The sequence below is a fragment of the Clarias gariepinus genome, chromosome 18, assembly GCF_024256425.1.
Source record: "Clarias gariepinus isolate MV-2021 ecotype Netherlands chromosome 18, CGAR_prim_01v2, whole genome shotgun sequence".
Taxonomy (NCBI): domain Eukaryota; kingdom Metazoa; phylum Chordata; class Actinopteri; order Siluriformes; family Clariidae; genus Clarias; species Clarias gariepinus.
In genome coordinates, this window is record NC_071117.1 from 25,509,102 (window position 1) to 25,531,766 (window position 22,665).

Genomic DNA, 22,665 nt, shown 5'->3' on the forward strand with positions numbered 1-22,665 from the left:
GCTTGTAAATAAACACATGCTTTGGTAAATCAATACTTAAGAAAGTCATAAACATTGTTTCATATCTAATTAATTGCTTGTGCCTTTATGTAAGAAATATCCTACTGTTTTTTTTTACATTAGATGTTACCTTGTTTGTTTATCTTGTGTACAGGTGGAGATGACATGATGGTGTTTGTAATTGCATGTAAAAAGGCATAAAACAGCATCTTACTTTTGTGGCAATGAGTCAAAGAGCAACATGATGATAAACAGGGGTGGGGTTTAAATGATTACATCATTGTTAGTTTAATGGGATTTGTAGTACAGTGTCTGGTCCTATGAACTCTCTTCCCCAGCAGAGCTCTGACCCCTCCTTCTGACACACCATAACATTTTATTTTGTCTTTTTTTTTCACGTCAAGCTGAATCTCTTGAAGGGTAGAAATAATATGTGTTCTCTTTTAAACAAATCTCTGTTAGTCGTTTCATGATACTGCGAAAAAGTACATGCAGATGAGTAGATAGATGTTCAGAAGACACACAGTGATCAAAATGGGGAAAATGATAGAATAGATCCAAAAGAAAAAAAAGGGACAGACAAACCACATTTTACCATATTTTATATGATGTCCATCCATAAACAGTATAAATACAATATTTTCTGTATTAAAGTTATACTCTTTAGTCTTTTAACTTTAATAAGTATGAGCTACATTTATATTAAATATGATTTCAAGTAAAGCATGTGTTCTGGGAAATAAAATAAAATAATGAAATAACACTAATTTCCACTACATCTAGGTCTGGTACATACAACACAAACAATCTCTTACTCTGGTTATTACAGTAGACTGTGCATTACTGCTAAATATATGTGTTATAAAGCACTGTTATAATTATTTGTTTAAAAAGTATTTAAAAATTTACTCAACTACAAGTATATAAACAAATTCTTTATCCACACCTGTAACGTTCTTCATGGACCGGAGCAGTGAATATTATAAATCCTCCAGTCCTTCTGTTCTTCTTCCTTTTTCACCTTCTGCTCCTGAACTGGACAAGTTCAGTTATATCCCTGTCCTCTTTTTTAACTCCTCCCACTTTATTTTCCTTATTTTTTACTTGTTTACTTATTAATCATCAGTAGCATTGAGCTGACGGTGTTGTTAAACAGGAAGCATCAACCACTTTGCATGAAACATGATGAACTGGGGACCCAATGACAAATATCCTTCTTTCTCTCATCTCTAGATGAGTGACAGTTATAGCAACTGAGCCAGAAATCAGGAAGCTTACAGTATAAGGATGTTTTGTGGGGATTTTATGTAAAGTTTATTTAAATATATTACAATCATATAAGTAAGACCATTGGGTGTTTACAGAAAGACGCTTTTGTGTAAATTTCACGTTTGAACAGAGATTGAATAGCGACACACATTAACATTAAAGTCACACCTGTGGACCAAGAGGTCATTTGTCTTGTAAATGTTTTATTCATCTCCTGGTGTGATATGCCAGTATAATATATTTCACATGTAATAATACATTTACACAGCATGTTACACCCACTATGTACTGTATGTAGCACATGGTACATAATGCACACGTCTTTATATTTTAGGGTTGTACTACTTAGTGAAGTAAAAAGAGAGAGTCTGTTTGTTTTCTTTTTTTTCAGACTGTTACAAACATTTCACATTTTTGGTCAAATTTGACAAAAATTTACAAATAAGCATGGTCCATTTTTAAGGCAACATTCACAACATAATTCTGTAACACATTTAATAAAATATATTTCTGCCTACTTTTAGTATACAGACATTGACTACTCTTACAGAGTTAACTGCTGGTTTCATTCATCTAAATTCTCACAAATTAATACACAAATAAAAGAAAATGATGATCACACAAATGTAACATTAATTATAAACACATGAACAGACACAACTTATAGTGCAGACAGCACTGACCTGAGAAGGACAGGATAACCAAAACCCATTTATGCCTCATGACTGTAAATAAACACATCTTATTATATTTATACTTTTAGCTCTTTTTATCTTTTTTTAATAAACAAATAATTTTGGCTTTTTATTATTACTTAAGAGAGTAATAAACATTGCTTCTTTTCTGCTTCTATTTAGTTTTCTACAGTATATATCTGACTTGCTGTTTTAGTTTTTTTCACATTAAACATTACCTGGTTTGTTTACCTTATATACAGGTAAAGACGAAGGGGCGGTGTTTGTAATTGCTGTGTAAAAAGGTGTAAAAATGTATCATACTTTTGTAACTAATGGAACAAGCAGTTATGTTTTGCAAAACAACATGGTGCTAAAAAGTATTTGGGTTTGAACAAATACATGATCACAAGGTAACTGGATATTCTTCTACAAAGTCTACTTACTCTCATTCACGTCTATATCGCTTTATTTTGTATACAGAGTCACGGGGACCTGGAGCCTATCCCAGGAAACGAGGTGGGGTACACCCTGGACAGGGTGCCAATCTATCGCAGAGCACACACATATACACACACTCACATGCTAATTTACACACTACGGGCAATTCGGGAGCACCAATTAGCCTAACCTACGTGTGTTTAGACTAAAAATGTGGGAGGAAACCGGAGTGCTTGGAGGAAACCCACCAAGCACAGGACAGAACTCCATGCAGACAGAGACGGGAATTGAGTCTGGCTGGGAATCAAACACAGACCCTGGAGGTGCAAGGCGACAGTGCTAACCACTACACCACCGTGCCTCCCTCTACAAAGTCTAGTCAAATAAAAAATTAATTTAATCTTTTAAATAAGGATAAGCTGAAGTTATATTAAATATGAGTTCAGTTAAAAAACATATTCTAAAAAATTAAATGAGTTAATCAAAGTGTTCAGTTTTATTCAAGTGATTGAGATAAACATGAGCTCACAAACTATGGTTGAGAATCACCTAAGCCTCTTCTGTCACACCCAGTGATACACTTTTCTACATGTATAGGTATGGTACATAGCAACACACCTTGTATACCCTATTAATTTAAAAAAAGCAAACCAACTAAGAAAAATGTCAAAATTATTACAAACACCTTCAATCAAATGACAGCACTAGAATATAAGAGAAATGCTGTTATTTTACAGACTATTCCAAAATTTATAAGATCAAACACCTTCAAGTAAAGCAACACAATTTTACAATAGAAATCCTGTTATTTCACGGATTTGTAATACATTCTTATGAACTCATATATTCAATAAAGTGTTAACAAAAGTTAAGGTTGTAATAAATATTTTTATATTGGAATGCAACATAACAATGACCTGAAGAACTGTGACATAATATAATATAAGTATAATAATACAAAATACAATAATTCCTTATTACAATTAATACAATAAAAACACAAGTATTACAGTGCAATCCTAAAATGAAAAACAAAATGTAATATTTAGACTTTAGTGCTGTAACAATGAAATATTCTCTCTCATGAACTTTTACAAAACTTTATATTCAAATAAAGTATAACTACATACTTTTTTTAACTATAGCTTTTTTATTCTTCTTTCTTGTGAATAAAATGTAAAATATACCACCAAATGTCAATTAATTTGCAGCAAAATACAGTAGACCCAAGAAAGAATAATGATTTACCAAATAGAAAAAAACAACAACTAGATCCTTGGTTTATAGGTTGATTGAAAAAGAGAAAAAAAATTGACACAAAACGATCAAAGACAAGGATAAGCACACCAAGTTTTTTTTTTTTTTTTTTTTTGTAAAAGATTTACTAAACACATAGTAAAATTCGTCCAAGAATGGAATCAAGGACAGTAGAAAAAAGAAAAGGAACTTTCAGTTTTATTTTTAATATAGCCGGTGCCATAAGCAATCATAAATTAAAGGTAATGATAATTAATGTTTCATGTTTTTTTTTTATTTCATATTTTACTTCATCATTTTACTTGATGAAGTAAAATATTTTATATAAAAGTAAAATATATTTACTTTTTACATTTACTTACTTCATTTTACTGCCTTTTCCGAATGTTTTGATGTTTTTGTGCAACAAATTTGATCATGATGTTGAAAATTGGTAATTACAAATACAAACACAATAATGTTTCACAATACACAATTCCACCTTAGGAACTCGACTCTAGAACAGATTAAATTTATATGTCGAAGTACTATTTTTTTTTGTGGAACCTTGGATTGCAAGCATAATTGTTCTGAAAGTGTGCTTGTATATTAAAATACTCGTAAATCAAAGCAAATTTCCCCATAAGAGATTATAAAAGCTCAGATTATTCATTCCACACCCCCAAAAATATATATATTTATATAAATAATTAATACAAAATATAAAGTTAAAATTAAAAAAATGAAAAAAAATAAAGTAAATGCCAACAGATAAGTGTTTCCATTAGTGTTTGTATGTGGGCACACGCTGTGTACCGTATGTGTGTGTGTGTGTGTGCACGCATGTATGCGTGTGTGTGTTTGTGTGTGAAGCTAAAGAAAAAGAAGAGGAGAAATGACAACTTCCCCTTTCCCTACTCTTGTCTTACACACACACACACACACACACACACACACACACACACTATTGACCTTCGACTGCGCACACCCACTAATGGAGTTACTACTGTAAAATCAAAATAAAACCAATTAACCTGCACTTTATTTTTGAAAATCCTTATGTCCGAATACGCAGGTCTAGAGTAAAAAGCTGATGGCTGGATTGCCCTGATGACATCACAGTTAATATTTTATGTAGGCTTTAGAATAAAAGTCATTACAACAAAATAAAAAAAAAACTTTTTATTATTATTTTTAAGGTTTACAATGTGTGCATGTGTGCTGCACTTAGTATCAGTCTTTTGCATTTTGTGATTTTGTTACGATACGCCAGGTCATGCCCACGTCTCCAGACAAGCCATGCTCACCTGCTCCTCCAATCCACACTCCACTCCACTCTTTTCCTTTTGCCGCCTCAATCCTCGCTTTCTGCACACCTGTTCTCTGTCTTACTTTATCACCTCTGCCTATTTAAACTCATCATCAAGCAACCTTTCTCTGCCAAATTATTGCATGCTCATAGCCCAGTTTTCTCTTTTTCACGCTTCTCGCCTCATGGATTAAACCTGTTCGCTATACTGACTGACCTCCTGGCTTTGATCTCCCGCTTCCCCTTCACCACCACGAACCTGTCTAGCCCGCAGGATTTATTACAACACAAACCGCAGGTATGCGCTTCAGCAATTAGAGCTTTTCTCTTCATCGCTTCTGTCCGCAACTGCCTATATGCTGCATGTTGGATGCCGCATGCACCTTGTCACTCTGATCTCCAGTGCCCCCGTTCATCACCACCCTCATTGAATATACAAGCTTCTCGTTTTCTCTAACCAGGGTATTCCACATTAAATTAATTAAAACTCAGTTTAGTTGTTGTGTTTGCTTTTGCGTCCTCCAAGCCTGCTGACATGGACCAGCCATGACAGATTTACATTCTTTAAAGGCATGATGCAGCCTACAGCCTTGTCACTATGGAATTTAAATACTTAATAAAAAAAAAAGAAAAATGACTTCTTATACATATATTGAGATATAGTTTATTTGAGATATTAATTCCAGAAGTGATTACATGGCATATTCAGTAAAAGACCAATTGACCGATTTAATATGAGACGTATAAAGAGACCAAAAACCCTGCAAAAAAATATATATACATATTAAATTTGTAGGAAATTATAAAGCATGGATTGTTTTTTTTCGTTGAATGAGTAACAATAAAGAACCATTTAAATGTATTAAACAAATTGTATAACTTAATATACAATTAAATTGTATAATATATACTTATAAAATCTTTTTATGACTTCATGTTGTTTATAGTGTACATATGGTCACAGAAAATTATTTAAGCTAAAATTTAAAAAGCTGATTACACTGATTATACTAAATAAACATACAGTATACACAAATACACCAACACACAAGTTAAAAAAAAAAAAACTCAAATATTATTAAAGAAAACTAAAATCTAAATGAGTAACATTATAATAAAAAAATATTTATAGAGTTTGTTCGGCACACAGGTTACATATATAGGATTTAAAAAATTGGATAAATATAACATTATTTTAAAATCTATATGGAAAATGGAGATTTGCAGCCACTGATGTTGTACAGATTATGTACAAAAGTGGGTTATAAAACCCACAGATTCTCTTCAGCCTTTAGGGATGAACAGATACAGTATATTATAAATGTATTGATGAAATATACAGTAGATGGTAGATTTTATGAAATTACAATCAAGTGCTGCAAACACACACTGACTAACCTTAATAGTTAGAGCAGATGAAGTTGAGTGTGTTGCTCTGAGGCAGGCTGATCCACTGCTGCTCTCCTCTAGACTGAACTGCTCCGGTTCTCTCCTCATTTGTACAGATTTCGAACCCGTTCCCGTTCCCCGGGGCCCAGTCCTGGAAGCAGATCAATGATCCAAAAACCCAGAACCAGATACTCTGGATGCAGTCATAACGCAGTCCGAGCCACACGTGTTCAGTGGAGGCGTCTTGAGCCACTTCCTTCACCCAGACCTGCATCTCCTGAGTGAGCACTGAGACCAGGTCATAATGATTGTTCCTGCAGTATCTCAGAGCTTCTCTCCAGGTCAGATTCTGCTTAATCAATACAAGTTTATCTGAAAATAGATGGATATATGTTTTAGTAGACACATGTATTCCAACTTCTTTAGAATGTATATTATATACAATGTTTAAAACAGTTTAACTAACTCAAAAACACAAAACTTAGGTAAAAGGGTGTCAACTAAACTACACAAACTAAACTAAATATACATGCCGAATAAGTGTAGTGTAACTCACTCTCATGGTGGCAGATGAACGGAAGGTTTTCTGTACAGTCCACATCACTCCAGTAGAGTTGATCAGACACGTTGACTGCAGTACATTTCAAATCTTTACTGGGTTTGTTAGAGCTCCAGTATCTGAATGAGGAATTACTCTGATCTGACCACTTCCAGGAGTCATTAAACAGACCAATCCAAACATAATCATTAGAGGAATTCTGCCTCACATTCTTGATGTTCTCGTTCTCAGTTTGGTTCCTCACACTGACCAGGTCGATGTAGTTCTTTCTGCAGTAGGTTTGAGCATCACGCCAGGTCTTTTGCTCCTTAATTAATTTGTAACCACTACAGCCTGCTTTTAATAAAAAATTAAATAATTTATGATGCAGGCAATTAACTCATGCTTAAATCATATTTCTTTCATTTTTGCAATCAAAGACCAAAGACCACAAATCAAAACTCAAAAACAGCAAATAAAATAATTATTTTTCACGAATCTAGAGCCTTCTAATATTTTTGCCTCATTTTAATCATCTACTTGCAGTTTTCTACCTTCATAACATACGAAATGTCGGGATTTATCACAATTATCAACATTCCATTTCCCATCCTTATCCATTTCAACACAGTACTCCTTTTGCTCTTGGTTGTCTGGTTGACCACTACCCCAGTTACTGTAAGTGTCTCCATCTCTGTAGAAAGTTTGGTCTGACAGAGACCACTGCCATCTCCCAGTGTCTCCTCTCTGTAGACCGATCCAAGCTTGGTTTACAGTTTCCATCTTCAGTGTGTTATTCAGCTTCATCATCTCTTCCATGTTGTTGATGGAGGCGAGATCAGTGTATTTCTGTCTGCAGTAAGTCTGAGCTTCACTCCAGGTTTTATTCTCATTCACAAAGTGATAGCGATGAGGAATATATGTCTCTGTACCACATGCTGCAGCGTGAAAATACAGTATTATAATACTATTATTTATCATGTTAAAAAATGATGCTGTATTTCATAAATAAACAAATATAATCATAATTACACACATATAACATTAATTACTAACACATTAACACTCAGATTATAGTGAACACAACACTGACCTGAGAAAAACAGAATAACCAAAACCCATTTACTCCTCATTCCTGTAAATAAACACAGGCTTCATTAAATTGATACTTTAAGATTTTTGTGTTTTTATTATATTTTTAATAAACAAATAATTTGCGTTTGTCATTTTATAAATAATAAATATTGCTTCATTTCTGCTGAATTGCTTGTGCTTTCATGAAAAAAATGTCCTACTGTTTTTTTACATTAGACCTAATCTTGTTCGTTTATTTTGTGTACGGGTAGAGACGATGTAATGGTGTTTGTAATTGCATGTAAAAAGTACATAAAAAATTATCGTTTTTGGAAATGAGTCAAAGAGCAACATGATGATGGGGGGGGGGGGGGGGGGGGGGGGTTAAATGATCACATCATCATGAGTTCAATAGCATTTGTACAGTGTCTAGTCATATAAACTCTCTTTCCCAGAAGAGCTCTGACCCCTTCCTTCTGACACACCATAACATTATATTTATTCTTTTTTTTTCACGTCAAGCTGAATCTCCTAAATGGTAGAAATAATGTGTTTTCCCTTTAAACAAATCTCTGTTGATCTTTTCATGTTACTGCAAAAAAAAACAAAAAAAAAAAACACTTCATGCAGTCAAGCAAATAAATGTTCAGGAATCATGCTTACACAGCGATCAAAAAGGGGAAAATGATCGAATAGACAGAAAAATTAAAGAGACAGAATTTGCAGAAAAAACATGTTTTACCACTAGACATGATTTCTATTTATAAACAGTATCCCATTTTCTGTATAGAAATTATAATGTCTAGTCTTTTGAGTTTAGTGAGGAGTAGCTAAATGTATGTTTAACATGTTTCAAGTTTTCGGAAATACATCTGGGTCTGGTACAGTACATACAGTACAACACACCATACATAATCTCTTACTTTTAACGAAAAGAAAGCCAACTAAAAGAAGCTGAAACAAACAAAATATTTCAAACAATCTCTTACTCTGGTTATTACAGTAGACTGTACATTACTGCTAAATATATGTGTAATAAAGCACTGTTATAATTATTTGTTTAAAAAGTATTAAAAGTTTTACTCAACTACAAGTATATAAACAAATTCTTTATCCACACCTGTAATGTTCTTCATGGGCCGGAGCAGTGAATATTATAAATCCTCTAGTCCTTCTGTTCTTCTTCCTTTTTCACCTTCTGCTCCTGAACTGGACAAGTTCAGTTATATCCCTGTCCTCTTTTTTAACTCCTCCCCCCCTTTGTTTTCCTTATTTTTTTACTTGTTTATCAGCAGTAGCATTGATCTGACGGTGTTGTTAAACAGGAAGCATCAACCACTTTGCATGAGACATGATGAACTGGGGACCCAATGACAAATATCCTTCTTTCTCTCATCTCTAGATGAGTGACAGTTATAGCAACTGAGCCAGAAATCAGGAAGCTTACAGTATAAGGATGTTTTGTGGGGATTTTATGTAAAGTTTATTTAAATACTGTATATTACAGTCATACGAGTAAAATCATTGGATGTTTACAGAAAGACAACTCTACTAAAAAATAAATAAATAAATAAGCATGCCTTTATGTAAATTTCACATTTCACATGTATAGCGACAAACAGTAACACTATAAAAAGTCACACTTCGGGACCAAGAGGTCATTTGTCTTGTAAATGTTGCATTCCTCTACATTAATGAGGGTTCACCAACAAAAAACTGAAATAAAATATATCCAATTGAAATAATTTCTAAAATACAAGATCTTAGACAATAGTTTAGGAACTTCCCATCTCCATATGCCAGTATATTATATTTCACATGTAATAATACATTTATAACACACTATGTATAACATAACACATGTCACAAAATGCACACATCCTTATATTTTAGTCTTTTAGGGTCATAGCGGGGATCTCTATCACTCACTTTCTCTCTCTCTCTCTCTCTGGGTTGTTTTTTCGACCCAAGCGCTGGGTTGCCTCTGTTGGGTCATTTTTCTGGGTTATTTACAGAGAGTTGGGTAGTTTTTGTGTAACCCAGCTGCTGGGTTAAAGTTTGCTTGGCCCCTCCCCCAAAGTTCCCCGGTGGATTCAGCGGCTGTCAGCTTCGTGTCTTCTCTTTTGAGCTCCCACACCGCTAATGACGGTTCATCCTCCTCCGGCATTTAAGGGAAAATGATGTTAAATACAAGGTCTGTATCCACATGGTCACTCACCTACACTGTAAACCCTAATAAGTTCACAGAACTCAAAAATTATTTTGTAACAGATTACACAAAAGTATTTAAGTGATGTTTTTAAATGTTTTAAGTTTACATAAAATAAAAATTACATTTACATTTGCCTTAAATTATCTCAATGCTATCTTATAATTATTGATATTCCACAACTTATAATTGGGGAGTAATTCACTAATAATTTTCAATATTTTTCAACTCATATAATGTGGAAAATAGTGTGGCGTGGGCAGGGCGGCGGCTGACGACCAGCATGCCTTGCGGGGATGTCGGTGTGTGTTCACCATGATGGGGAAAGGTGTTTGGGTTGGTGGCTTCGGCCCTGTTTGTGTGAGGGGTGTGTGACGTGTGAAATGTGCTCCAGTTCAAGCTAGTGCTGAATTGGATGTAGGCTCCTGAGTGAAGGTGCTGCTCATGCCTTACATGCTGTGTGCTTAATAAAGTACTCCCAGCCATTGCATTGGGTAGCAAATAAGCTCACTCGTCTCTCCAGCATTCTTCCCGGCGTAAAAACGCTACAATACACTTAAAATTTTCAATAATTTTTAACTCAAAACGTGGGAAATGCACTCAAAATAATTTTTAAAGTGAAATACTGATGTCGGCCCACTACACAATTATAATCAGCTAATATTGTAAGAAAACATGAAAGTGACACCACAGTGGCAATTTAACAACTTTTTTTATTCAACACAATGTGCTTTTTAAAAGGCACAAATTAAAGTAGCTTAGTCAAAACAAAGTGCTTGTCATAAAGTAAATCAAAAGGAAAAGGAAATGACTCCATAAAAAAATCTGTTTTAAATTAAGTGTTAATAGTTCCATATTCTGGTAGTAAACATTGCTACAGAGTATTTATTCAGTATTTTGGGTCTCCATCTCACATTATGATAAAAACACAAAGGATTCATGATAAAATTTAATAAGATTCTAAGTATAATCCATCCTCAACAGCAATGACAACTATTAGAATGTGGAAAAGTTTAACACTGTTTTTAAATGTTTTGGCACTTACGGTTCCTTGAAAAACACAAATATCATTCAAATAAAATACTGGTTTCTACTGTGCCGTACTTCAACTGGCAACATCAAGGTAGTGCATCAAGGTAGGCATTAGGCAACAGAACATTAAACATGTATAGTGCCCGAATTGAACAGTCGTTTCCCACGTTATTTTGTACAAAAAACTTTAGCAACACGTCAATGTTGTGAATTATTAACAATCAGTGTATTAAAATCTGAGGTAGAACAGGCAAACAGTCACATCCTAAATTTGAGGTAGAAGAGGCAAATGATATTTGTAAAGAGGGGAACAAGAACAAACAAACAAAAAAACTTCAATACTCAGCTCAACAAATCCATTCTGAATGATTCACTCACTGAACAAATCATTCTTCAGCGTCAGCAGACGCCCTTTCAGTGGTTTGTTGTCCTCAAGACACACCACAACTTTTTGAATAAATGTGAATGTAAGTTCAAGATTCTTTGGGTACTGTAGGTCTAGTGCATAGACGTACCCAAAGAGCAGGAGAAATGAGTCAGCCAAATTTGTGGGACCACTCACAAGTATTTCATCCTCCACGACAATACAGATGCTCTCAGGGCTGAGGAGGGACGCATCAGTAGTGTCATCCATGACGACTGTCAGGAGAGCCAATGGAGTGTCAGTGAGGTCTGGACCATCTGCTGACTATAAAAAACAAATTATACAAGAATGAATTTAGCCCCTCAAAAATACAAATCATGCTAATGATGTCACTTAGCATTTAGACTGCAACTAAGCTACATGTTTAAACTATTTTCTGTACATATTGCTTATATCTTATGTTAGTTTCACACCCATCGGTTAACACTTTTTGAGTACTGGAATGCTTTATACTTACCTTTTCATCATTTCTACATGTCAGTTTGTAGAATAACAACTCAAGTGAACTTCATTAACAGGTCCTGGGGGGTATTCCAAAAGGAAGTTCAACATACTCTGAGCCTAACCCTGAACTCTGAGTTGACTTACCCTGTGAAGTGAAACTCTGAGTTTTCAGTTCCAGAACAGCTGATCTGAGTTAGGTAAGTCGACTCTGAGTATGTCAACTCTGAGTTGAGCCTGTGCCTGACGACTAGTAAAAAGCCATCATAAATAGAGCTCCAATACTGTGATCGACCATGGCAACAGGTGAGAAAACAGGAAGCAGATATTTTCTGGCCGCCGCCATAATAAAAATCACTGACAGTTTTAAATGCCGTCGTCTTTTTACTTTGAATGTAACATCACTTTCTTTTATATTAGCCTTTGAGGAAGTGGTTAAATGTTATTCAGTGTTTTATTTAATTAAATTTTAGACTGTTTTATTTAATTTGAATTGGCTGAAAATGAAATATAAAAAGATTTTCACATTGGCTCCTCACTTTTGTTTTTATTTGACATATTAAAGTAAATGTTTATTCTAGGGATGCACCGAAATTTCGGCTGCCGAAAATTTTCGGCCGAAATAGCATTATCGGTTTCGGCCGAAACGTAAGAAAGCGCCGAAAATAAAAGCCGAAATTGTCGCCACGCCTGTCCCATCCTCCCGTCTCGTTCGCGCTGTCATTACGCATCAAACACGGAGTATGTCGGCGGTTTGGAAGCACTTCAAAGTTTCAGATGAGGACAGCAAAGTTGCAATATGCAACATTTTTTTAATACAAACAAAAAGAAAATATTTTAAACATGTTTTTTAATGAAGCCATTTTCGGTATCGGTTTTCGGCCAAGTGCATCCAAAAATTTCGGTTTCGTTTTCGGCCCAGAATTTTCATTTCGGTGCATCCCTAGTTTATTCAGTAGATATTTTAACTTGTAGTAGCTTTTACCACCAACAGATGCTGTTTAACACACATCTGTGTCCTAACATCCTGCTGAGTAGATAAACATAAAGTGCTGCTCATCTCCACCACGTCCAACAGAGGGTCCTGAACTGAAAACTCAAGAGTCTCACTTTATAGGGTAAGTTAACTCAGAGTTCAGAGTTAAGCTCAGTGTTTGTTGAACCTACTTTCTGGAATAGCCCTCTGGAATGATTAACTCAGAGTTTTCCTTATCTCAGGGTTCACTCTAAGTTTTCACCTAACCTGCTTTCTGGAATACCCCACTTGTTTTCCTAGAGATCTTTGAGTGATGTTATATGTTTAAGCTGACTGGATAGCTAGGCAAAGGGATCGATAGTGAGGCCAGTACACTTACGTTGCAGGTCCTGAAGAACTTGAAGGCATCTTCACGCAAGTAGACAGGAAGTGCACGAAGGACGAGGGCCCGTCTCATATTTATATCACGTTGTTCCTAGATGGACAAAAAATATCCATTACAATAGTAATAACACAAATGCAGAGCAAACACTGTGTTAAATAGCTCCATATTCTGATGGTGGTCATTGCTATAGATGGTAGATACAGTATTTTGGGTCACCATTTTTTCAGTAAAACATTTTTTAAATAAATAATTTTCTATTGTAAATACTTAAATAACTCAAAGGAAAAAACTCAGAACTGTAAACCAGATTTTTACAAAAACAGTAGTTATTTGGACTTCTTTAAACTGAAGCTGATAAAGTATCTTTTTAAGGTACCTCTTTCTGATAGAATACATCTTGTCAAGACATTTATCTCTGATGAGATTGACAATGTTGTGTTCATGCCATAAACACTTAACCTCTCAACCAATTCACACTCTGGCTTCTTACAGTTGTCCGCAAACATTCTATTAATAATCTGTTTCTGAATCATGCAAAGTTAAAAATTCACCTGAAAGTCATAAATCCTTATGAGCTTGGCTAGCTCCTGCGCTATCTTGCCAGTCTTGGTAGCCTTGTCTCTGAACAAGGTGATGAGTTTAGGCGTGTGTCTGTCCAGCTCCTTGTAGAATTGATTGCGCAGGTTAATGTTGTTGATTCGGTGAAACTCTGCAAACACCTGTACATAGACAGAATTACACAGAAATGTATAAAGATGAACTAGGAACAGAAATGTAAATGTATTTTGAGAAGTTTTTAGTTGGCAGGTAGCAAAACCAAGGGCAATTCCATTAGGGATGAGTCAGAACCAAAGTCAAAATAGAAAGTTAATTGTCTTTTTTTTTTTTACTTAAAACAGGCCGTATAATGTTATCTAAAGGAAATCTAATAATAAACCTCTGTATATTTTGTTTACAGTGAATGGCAAAAATATGTTACAGCGTGATGTGTTGTCAACTTTTACATTTGCTTTTTGGTGAATTTATTGAAAATTTCGATTTTTAAATAGTCATTTAAATATTAATCATGTTCAAAGTGGGCATGCTAAAGAGTCATGTTGATTAATTGCTCTCAACAGGGAGAACACTAAAATAATAAAAAAAATATATTTATTTTTTTTACCTGTGACTCCATAAGTAGGGCTGGCCATCTGCTCATGACATCTCTCACCCGTGGAGCTACAAGGGCTCCAACGATTTCTTGGCGACGAAGAGCATAGGATGTGTTCATGAGCTTGCCTATGACTAATTGGTTTCTCTCAGTCTTTTCGACTTCATGTATGATTTCTTCTCTCATTGTTTCCAGAGTGGCTGGGGTTTGATCCTTCGGTAGGTTAATAATGTAGTTGACCTCAGCTTTTTGAGCTTTCTTTATGTTTTGATGGGGGTGATCTTTGTCGGGGTTGTTTCGGCTCCGCCTCCCTGTGTTGATGGCTACTTCTGCAACCCCAGCTTTGGCCAGATTGTTTACGGTAAGACGCAACCTTATACCCTATGTGACGTTTCCATCCCAACTCCCCGTCTTCACCAGTCGTCATTCTGAGACATGGATGAGCTGTAATCAAAGCTTTAGCAGCCATTGCCAATTCCTTTTCATGTGGGTATGGTTTAAAACTGTAGATCGTTTCTGCCATTTTTCTAAGGATTTCACTCTTATGTGACCTCTTTAACTTCAGCAATTTTCCTGATTCTTCATAAACATGATTTCCTTCTTCTAGAATATGCTCCATTTCATAACCAAAACCAGGAACAACAAAGTGATCAGGCCAACTCTTCTGCCGCTGTAATGCATGTGGGAGTATGTCTGTGTCAGAAGATGCAGTAGATGTGGTGTCACCTTCAGGTCTGACGACTCTCAACGTGCCCTTTTCTGGTAACTCCTTGATGTCCACCAGTAAACAAAGCTCACCATCAAAGTCCGGATCCTCATAGTGCAGGCTAAAGTCCTCATCCAATCTCGGCTTGAACCTTTCTTGCATTATTTCTTTCAGCTCCTTCACTGACTTTGGTCGCTCAAGTAGAGTAAGTTTCAGGGCAGTGTCTCGTGCGACATACACACGTAGCACATGCTTCTGGGCAGCAGCCATCTTTTGGTTCCTAAAGACAGAAAAACATTTATTTTCATGGAGAGTGAAGGTGACACACACAACATTTACATGTCCACAGACCAACTGGTCCAAACAGCTCCAAGAGAAGGTTAGTTATCTGTTTACGTCCTTCAACAAACCTTCAGTTTAATAATATGAAACGTTTGGGTGTCAAGATCAATCTTCCATCTATGTTGTAAGCACAGAGAGTTGTTTTGTCATTTAGCTCTGATGGGGTGTGAACAGTCAAATTGTTTGGGAAAAGTTCATAGGATCTCAGGTGTTCAATGTAGTGTGTTGTGTGCTCTTGGCAAAGAAAGACAATTGTACCGTTAACCAGGAGAACCTTTTGAATTCTAAAGTAATTAGGCAGTCCTCCCTCTTGTCCCACAGACAAAAACATTCCTACATCATAATCAGTTCCATCAATGCAGACCTTTGATGTACTGTAAATAAAATTGCTTGCTGTTATTTGTTCAATGTATGTCTTGGCGACATTTGGAAGCATTGATACCAGTACAGAAGAGACATTTGATGTTTGCTGGTGAGGTTTAAAGAATCCTGAGGCACTGAGGTGGTATGCTACCATGTATTGATGCCTGTCTGCAAGTGTTTTTAACACATTTTTAAAGTTGTGTGTGTCGTGCACAACTCTCTTAAAAAAACGGTGTTTACCCTCAAACCTCATCGTCCACAAGTGTACAAGGGGCCCAAAACGGCGTACAAGGTCAGGATAGTGTTCAACATAGTGATGCTTAGGACGGAGTTTGAAATCTGGAAAAGCTTTCTTCAGCATCTCTTTATGATCCTGTATCTTAGATTGTAAATACTGGATGGACTCCTCTGTGAATTCTGAGCACAGCGATAACTCTACTACCTCTTTTAAGTCCATTAGCACAGTCCATGCTTCATCCTCTTCAGGAACTGCATTCCCAATAATTAAAGGGAGCAGTCTAAGCAATGTGGCATTTTCATGGCCATTACCTCCAATGCTTTTCTTTACAGCGAAGGACTGTGGTATTTTATGAGGTTTTTCAAGCTTGTCTGTGTGCTGGTACGGAAACGATAGAATTATTTCATTCAAAAATTTAAGGGTGAAGTATTTGTGACGGATCATCTCTCCGATACACAGGGCGAGCTCTACAGGCACAATGCCTTTAAAAAGATCGTGGAGGGCATCAGGTGGAAAGCCAGTGACGGTATGAAAATGTTCTAGATGCTGGCTCAGGACACAATCTGCCTGAACACCATTCTGACTCTGACTTTCCCCATGCATTACAGCATGCACATCACTATTATGGCTGTCTTTTGTCCTAAGACTGAACTCTTGAGTCTGAAGTTGAGCTTGTGTTGCTGTGCAGAATCTGCAAAAATATTCTGCTCTAAAAGACTTTGAAAAGCCTGCCAAATCATGGGCTGCAAGATTGTCAGACACTACACACATGACTGTTCCTTGAACTACCTTACCAATAGACTTGGTACTTGAACTACCTTACCAATAGGCCAGGGGTAGCTCAGTGGTTAAGGCATTGGACTACGGTTCGGAAGGTCCCAGGTTCAAACCCCACAACCACCAAGTTGCCCCTGTTGGGCCCTTGAGCAAGGCCCTTAACCCTTAACTGCTCAGATGTGTAATGAGATAAAAATGTAAGTCGCTCTGGATAAGAGCGTCTGCCAAATGCTTAAATGTAAATGTAGACTCGATAAATACCCCATCTTGTTCAAGGGTACGGAGGTCTCTCAACAAAGGACCAAGTGCTTTTTCATAGCCAAATGTCTGTATATCAGCCAATTTACATAAAGCTGCAAGCTGAATCACATGAAGGGCTGATCGGTATTTACTGGGAAGATTAGCAAGCGTCCAATATACTGAACATATTTTGTGTATTTTGCGTGACGTGCCAAGTGGATTGGCTATTTCCAAATCATCAATGTACAAAATGAGTGGAATCTTTAACTCATCTGAAGACAAGAATGTGTTCTCTTTGAAGTACAAACCATCTTGGTGGCTTACATAATGACCGTTTTGTGCCACTTTTGTTTCCTTAAGTTTGTCCAGAATATCTGTATGATTGAAGATTTTTTGTATCATCTCAAGAATGGGAACATGCACTGCTGTGTGTCCTGGCTGTAGCAGATACTGTACAGGCTTTACTACAGGATAATTATTTTCGAAGAAGGTTTTCCTTCTCTTGGTTGAGGATAACTGCTTCCCCTTAGCTGTGGCACTAACAATAACATTACTGTCCATAACAGTACTGACAACCTCATTTAGAAGTGTAGACTCTGTAAGACCTCTCTAATGTCATGTTTGACTATCGGTTGGGACAAGGAAAATATCTGAGTCAAATGTTCAACTATTTCCTGAGATGCCATGTCAGATACATGAAGAATAGAGTGCATCTTTAGGAATAATGATGCCAAGTTATGGTTTAATTGGGCTCTTAAAGTGTCTGTGTCACACTGACTGTTTACCTCATTGAGGTCAAATGTGCCCGCAGACCCTGCACTGTGACTTTCAGCAAGTTCCCCAAGACTTTCCGCTGCAACTACAACTAGGGCACTATCTTTGTCTGCCAATACGACACATTCACCAAAGTCTAAATCACCACCATGTTCTCTACTTTTGTGTGCATTAAACGCTGAGTAGCTATTTGTTCTGTAATTACAGTTCTTGAATGGGCATGCTACCATCTCATGACTTCGTAAATGACTTCTCAAATGACCAAATAGAATTTCCTCAGAAAAGGGCTGCTTCAAGTTACACAAAGGACATGTAAAAACAACACATTCCCCTTCAGTTGGATCTACTTTACGTGTATCATTATGAGATCTTGACAGATGAGCTTTCATTGCTTCGAATGATGGAAAAGTACAAATACAACTGTCATAGAAACATGGCAGGGGGGACACTCTTGAATATTGGCTATGCAGTACAGTATAGTGCCAAAATAATTGCCCGCGGGTATTTGATGTTGCAGAACACAACTTGCACTTCCACTCCATTGGGCCAACTTCAGCCTGCAATTTAAATATTTTCAATGAAAGTCTAAACCAAGTTAAACATTAAGATAAAATGTGTGTCAAATATATCAAAAACATTTACTGTACACTTAATTTTAGTAAAAATGAAAACGTTAAAAGATGAGCAATTTAGTTATTAACAAGCAAAGCATCAAAGTTGTGTGCTTATAGATCTGCTATTTCTGTTTTTGTTTTAATAATAAGTATTAACCCTCCTGTTACCCTAAAATCCGCTTACAGCTTTTTTCCAGTGGGGCCATGTTGACCCCAGCAAGTGAAACCTCCAGAATATGACTTTTTGACTAAAATTGTGTCAGGTTATTTATACCTTTGTTGACTTGTTAAATAGGCCTTTTAAATAAACTGACCCTTAATGCAACTGGTCACAAAAAGGGTAGAGGACATAAAAAAAAATATCATCATGTTAATTTTATGTTTGCAGAGTTGTCCTCATTAAATTAGGAAAAGTCATTAAATCTGAAGCCCAAAAAATAATGTTAATCATATTTTTACAGGCGTTAAACATCGCATAGGGTTATATTGACTCCGAGGGTAACAGGAGGGTTAATAAAGGGTTCAAGTGATCAACTGTGGACCCCACAGCTGAGATAAAAGCATTTAAAGAAATAGCAAAGTAATCACTGTGGAAACACATAAAATAAAACCAATTGTTAATAACACTCTTTCATAATACATCCTACCTGAACTGTTAAAATGATTTCAAGATGATCTCACAACCACACACTTGAGCCTACGAAGAAATACAAACACAAGTCTGGTTAGCATCATAACAACACTTTGACATTATGTTATTTAGCATTGTTCGTTTCACGCTAGCTCACACATACACACAGATCGACAACCTAAAATACGGACACTTATTGAAATACGTATACTCACAGTACTCGCATGCATTACCGGCGAACAGAGATACCAACAACAACCGGCAGAAACCGGAAAGCAGGGATAAAGTTATGCCTTTGGCCCTCGCCAGAGAATTTAGACTCGTGGACCCAACTCCACCATCAGAATCCCGGGCAAACATGCATTATGGGAAATGTAGTTCATACAGGAAACCCGCTGATAACGTTTCACCGTTGTAAGACGTATCTGTCACATTCAACAACTTCTAAAGTTACATTTACTTGGATTTGTAAACTTATTACAAAAAAAATCACTGTGCACATTGGACAGATGTATTCTTAGTTCCAAATTTAAGACTATTTATCGAAATTCAATAGTAAAATAAAAACCTTATACCCCTACCTAACCTTCGCGGTTTTGCGCGGTGGCCATAAGTACGGTTCATCATGATTTACCGCGAGTTTTTGGTGCTGTGATTAGGTTTCCATCTTTCCGCGTGAAAAATTAAACATGTTTAATTTTTTTTGCCAGTCCTCGCGGAAGCTTGCGGTCCTTACAGAACTTTGCGGAACGTTGGCGGGAAATCGCGGTGCCTAACTCCGCATCTCACCGTCAGTCAAACCGCATAGGTGAGATAGGGGTATTAGCGTTACTTACCAAATCAGGGCTGATACTAAGACGGCGCTTAAGAAAACGAGGGCAATAAAACTAACGAAAAAAACCGAAGTGGTGGTGGTTTGAAGCGGGGGGATAAAAGTGCGCATTGCAAACAAACAAAAACAAATTAAACTGTGTTCCACATCTACGCGGGCTGGCCAAGACTTCCCCACATCAAGGCAAAATCAAAATGGCTGACTCAGCTTTCCTGAGGGAGAGATAAGCCCCACCCACCAGTACGTTATGACACTACTGTGTGGTTTCTAAACTTTTTGAGCGTTCCACACAAATTAGCTATGAAATATGGAGCCCTATTCAATTAAAGTGGCTTAAATCTCAACTAAGCTTAACACTTTATAGTTTGGTCAACTGCATAACGACATTTGACTGTTATGACCCTATTAGTTATGAGCTAGTACAACTGTTTGGGATTACAGTGTAGGTCACATATGACAGAAAAATTATTACCATATGTAAGATTTATTACTGTAACCGTGTTAAGGTAACTGTACACTCAAACTTTCAGGCTGGTCTGAGGTAAGATAATTTAGCTGACAATAGCTGCTACTTAGCCAAAGAACCCCACCTGTGTGTGAAAGAAACGGATAAGATGTCTGAGCTTTTTATCTTTTTCTGTAGAATGTTTGCAGGGTGATGAAGATGGTGAAGTGGTGAATGAACGCTAAACTGTTAACTGTAGTGCTAGCATGACTCAGGCATTTAGTTAGGTTGCTAGCGTTAGCAACCACATTAACTAGTCTGACTTTAAAATATAATAATATTAAAAAGTTTTATCCTAAAAGCCATGCTTATTTTGCTTATTTTATTTTTGGTAGTAGCTGTCTCTATGTTTTTGTTTTAGGTTACCTATACCCTAGCTTTGTAATTTTTTATTTACAGTAGTATCAATCCTATTACACACTAAATTGATAGTCTTATTCAGTTTAATCTTTGCTATTTAACAAAATCTTTACTTTCTTAATTTTTTTTCTTTCTAAGGTTGAAACCAACATGGTGGAATACCTCCAGCAGGCTGAAGTGTCAAGGCCGTACCCTACATCCTGACGTTGGGAGATGATGACCAGCGCTGCTCTCAGGCATTCGTCATTCTGGTGGGACAGGCTCTGGAGCAATGCACACTACTTGGGGCGGTTGATGTGTGCTTCAGGGCATTTTATATTAACTATCCAAAGCAGTCTCCTCCTGTATAGGACTTTTTGTAATGTTGTTATGTTAAAATGAAACCAGGGCTGGACAGTTTTGTCCTGCAGAAAAGATACTTGAAGTCACAGAGAGATCCTGCTCTAAAGAAGCTTCCTCAGCCTGTTTGTTCAATTACTCCATTCTGCCCTTGTGAGTAATAGTATAGTAATGATGTCGCTGTTGATTGTATACAGACATTGACTAGGTGTCATAAAATAGCTTGTCTTTCTCTTTTTTACAAAGTTAACCGCTGGTTTCATTTACATACCTTGGTGGGTTACACGGAACACAATTTAAAGAATTAAAAATAAAGCCAACAAATCTTTTAAGCTTACAAGCAAAACTTGTTTATTTTTTTAAGTGTCTTTAATTGAACATAGGGAAAAGCCATCTAATGTATGTTATAGAGGTTAGAGTGACTGTGAAGACAGTGAAGACCACTGTTTCAATATGTTTAATCAGGCATTTACAAGACAAAGCTAATTTGGGCTTAATGGGCCACAAGTTTGTATTTATAGACAGAGGAGTTTTGTATGCTGACGTCTGATAGAACCTGATAGATCAAAAGAAACCCTTAACAAACATGTTTCGATGCTGCCCATGGTTCTGGTTACCTTGACTTGCCTTTCTTTTGTGACAAGTGAAAAGATGTTCTCATATACAGTAGGGCTCACTGGTCACACTGTTCCTTTTAATTAATTAATTCCTTCTTACATTGTGTTCTTACATAATCCCTATCCTTAGACTGTCCTATCCAGTCTGCATTTCGTACACTATACTTTTTAAGTTTGTAACATTCTTACACTGAAAAAAGTGAAACTGCTGTGTCATTGATACAAAGTATGTTTCTACATTGATCTGATGGAAATTTTTGATTTCCTTTACGAAACTGATATTTTTACATTGCTTAAAAGCAAACATCGCAGCCCCTGGTTAAACTTAAATGTAATCTGTTTACTCAAAGGACATTTCTACTTCAAACCAAAAGTTTGCCGTGTCACGTGACCTCATGACGTAGTATTATCGCGGACTGAATCACGTTCTGTTGGCGGCCATCGTTTTTCAAAGAAAACAACAGGTAAGAAAGCAAACTCGTCACTTCTATGGTAAATGTATCTCTTTTATGAGCAAATTTGTGATTTATGTCAGGAACAACTACTTTGTAGATTGGGTTTTGTGTCCGTGTTTGCTACTGTAGCTAAAAACACCTATATTACCTACAGTAGCATTAGCAAACTAACACGGTTATATTTCAAAAACACCGGAGTTTCTACACTTAGTCGGCTGTGCTGAATAACATGAAATTAATTATATTTAAGTACGGTGAAAAATTTATAGGAAAGTGACCTAAACATAGGACAAGCCAGTTTGGAGTGAGTTCAATTCAATTCAAT

General features: G+C 36.3%; 1 protein-coding gene across 1 annotated transcript; it reads right to left on the reverse strand.

Moving 5' to 3' along the window:
- Nucleotides 1-6,328: 6,328 nt before the first annotated feature.
- On the reverse strand, nucleotides 6,329-14,667 carry LOC128506353 (macrophage mannose receptor 1-like). Its single transcript, XM_053476773.1, has 7 exons — nucleotides 14,608-14,667; nucleotides 13,949-14,116; nucleotides 13,392-13,487; nucleotides 11,734-11,859; nucleotides 11,550-11,601; nucleotides 6,875-7,210; nucleotides 6,329-6,690 (listed from the first exon to the last, which is right to left on the reverse strand). The coding sequence occupies exons 1-7, from the start codon at nucleotides 14,665-14,667 to the stop codon at nucleotides 6,329-6,331; spliced, it is 1,200 nt and encodes a 399-aa protein (XP_053332748.1).
- Nucleotides 14,668-22,665: the final 7,998 nt, after the last annotated feature.

Bases quoted from the DNA above. Each gene is read 5' to 3' on its own strand.
- LOC128506353 (XM_053476773.1), bottom strand. From the start codon at position 14,667: ATGAACACATCCTATGCTCTTCGTCGCCAAGAAATCGTTGGAGCCCTT. The intron at 11,602-11,733 runs GTGAGTGGTCCC...GTGTGTCTTGAG, and splicing joins TCGTGGAGGATGAAATACTT to GACAACAAACCACTGAAAGG. The intron at 7,211-11,549 runs GTGAGTGAATCA...TATTAAAAGCAG, and splicing joins GCTGAAGAATGATTTGTTCA to GCTGTAGTGGTTACAAATTA.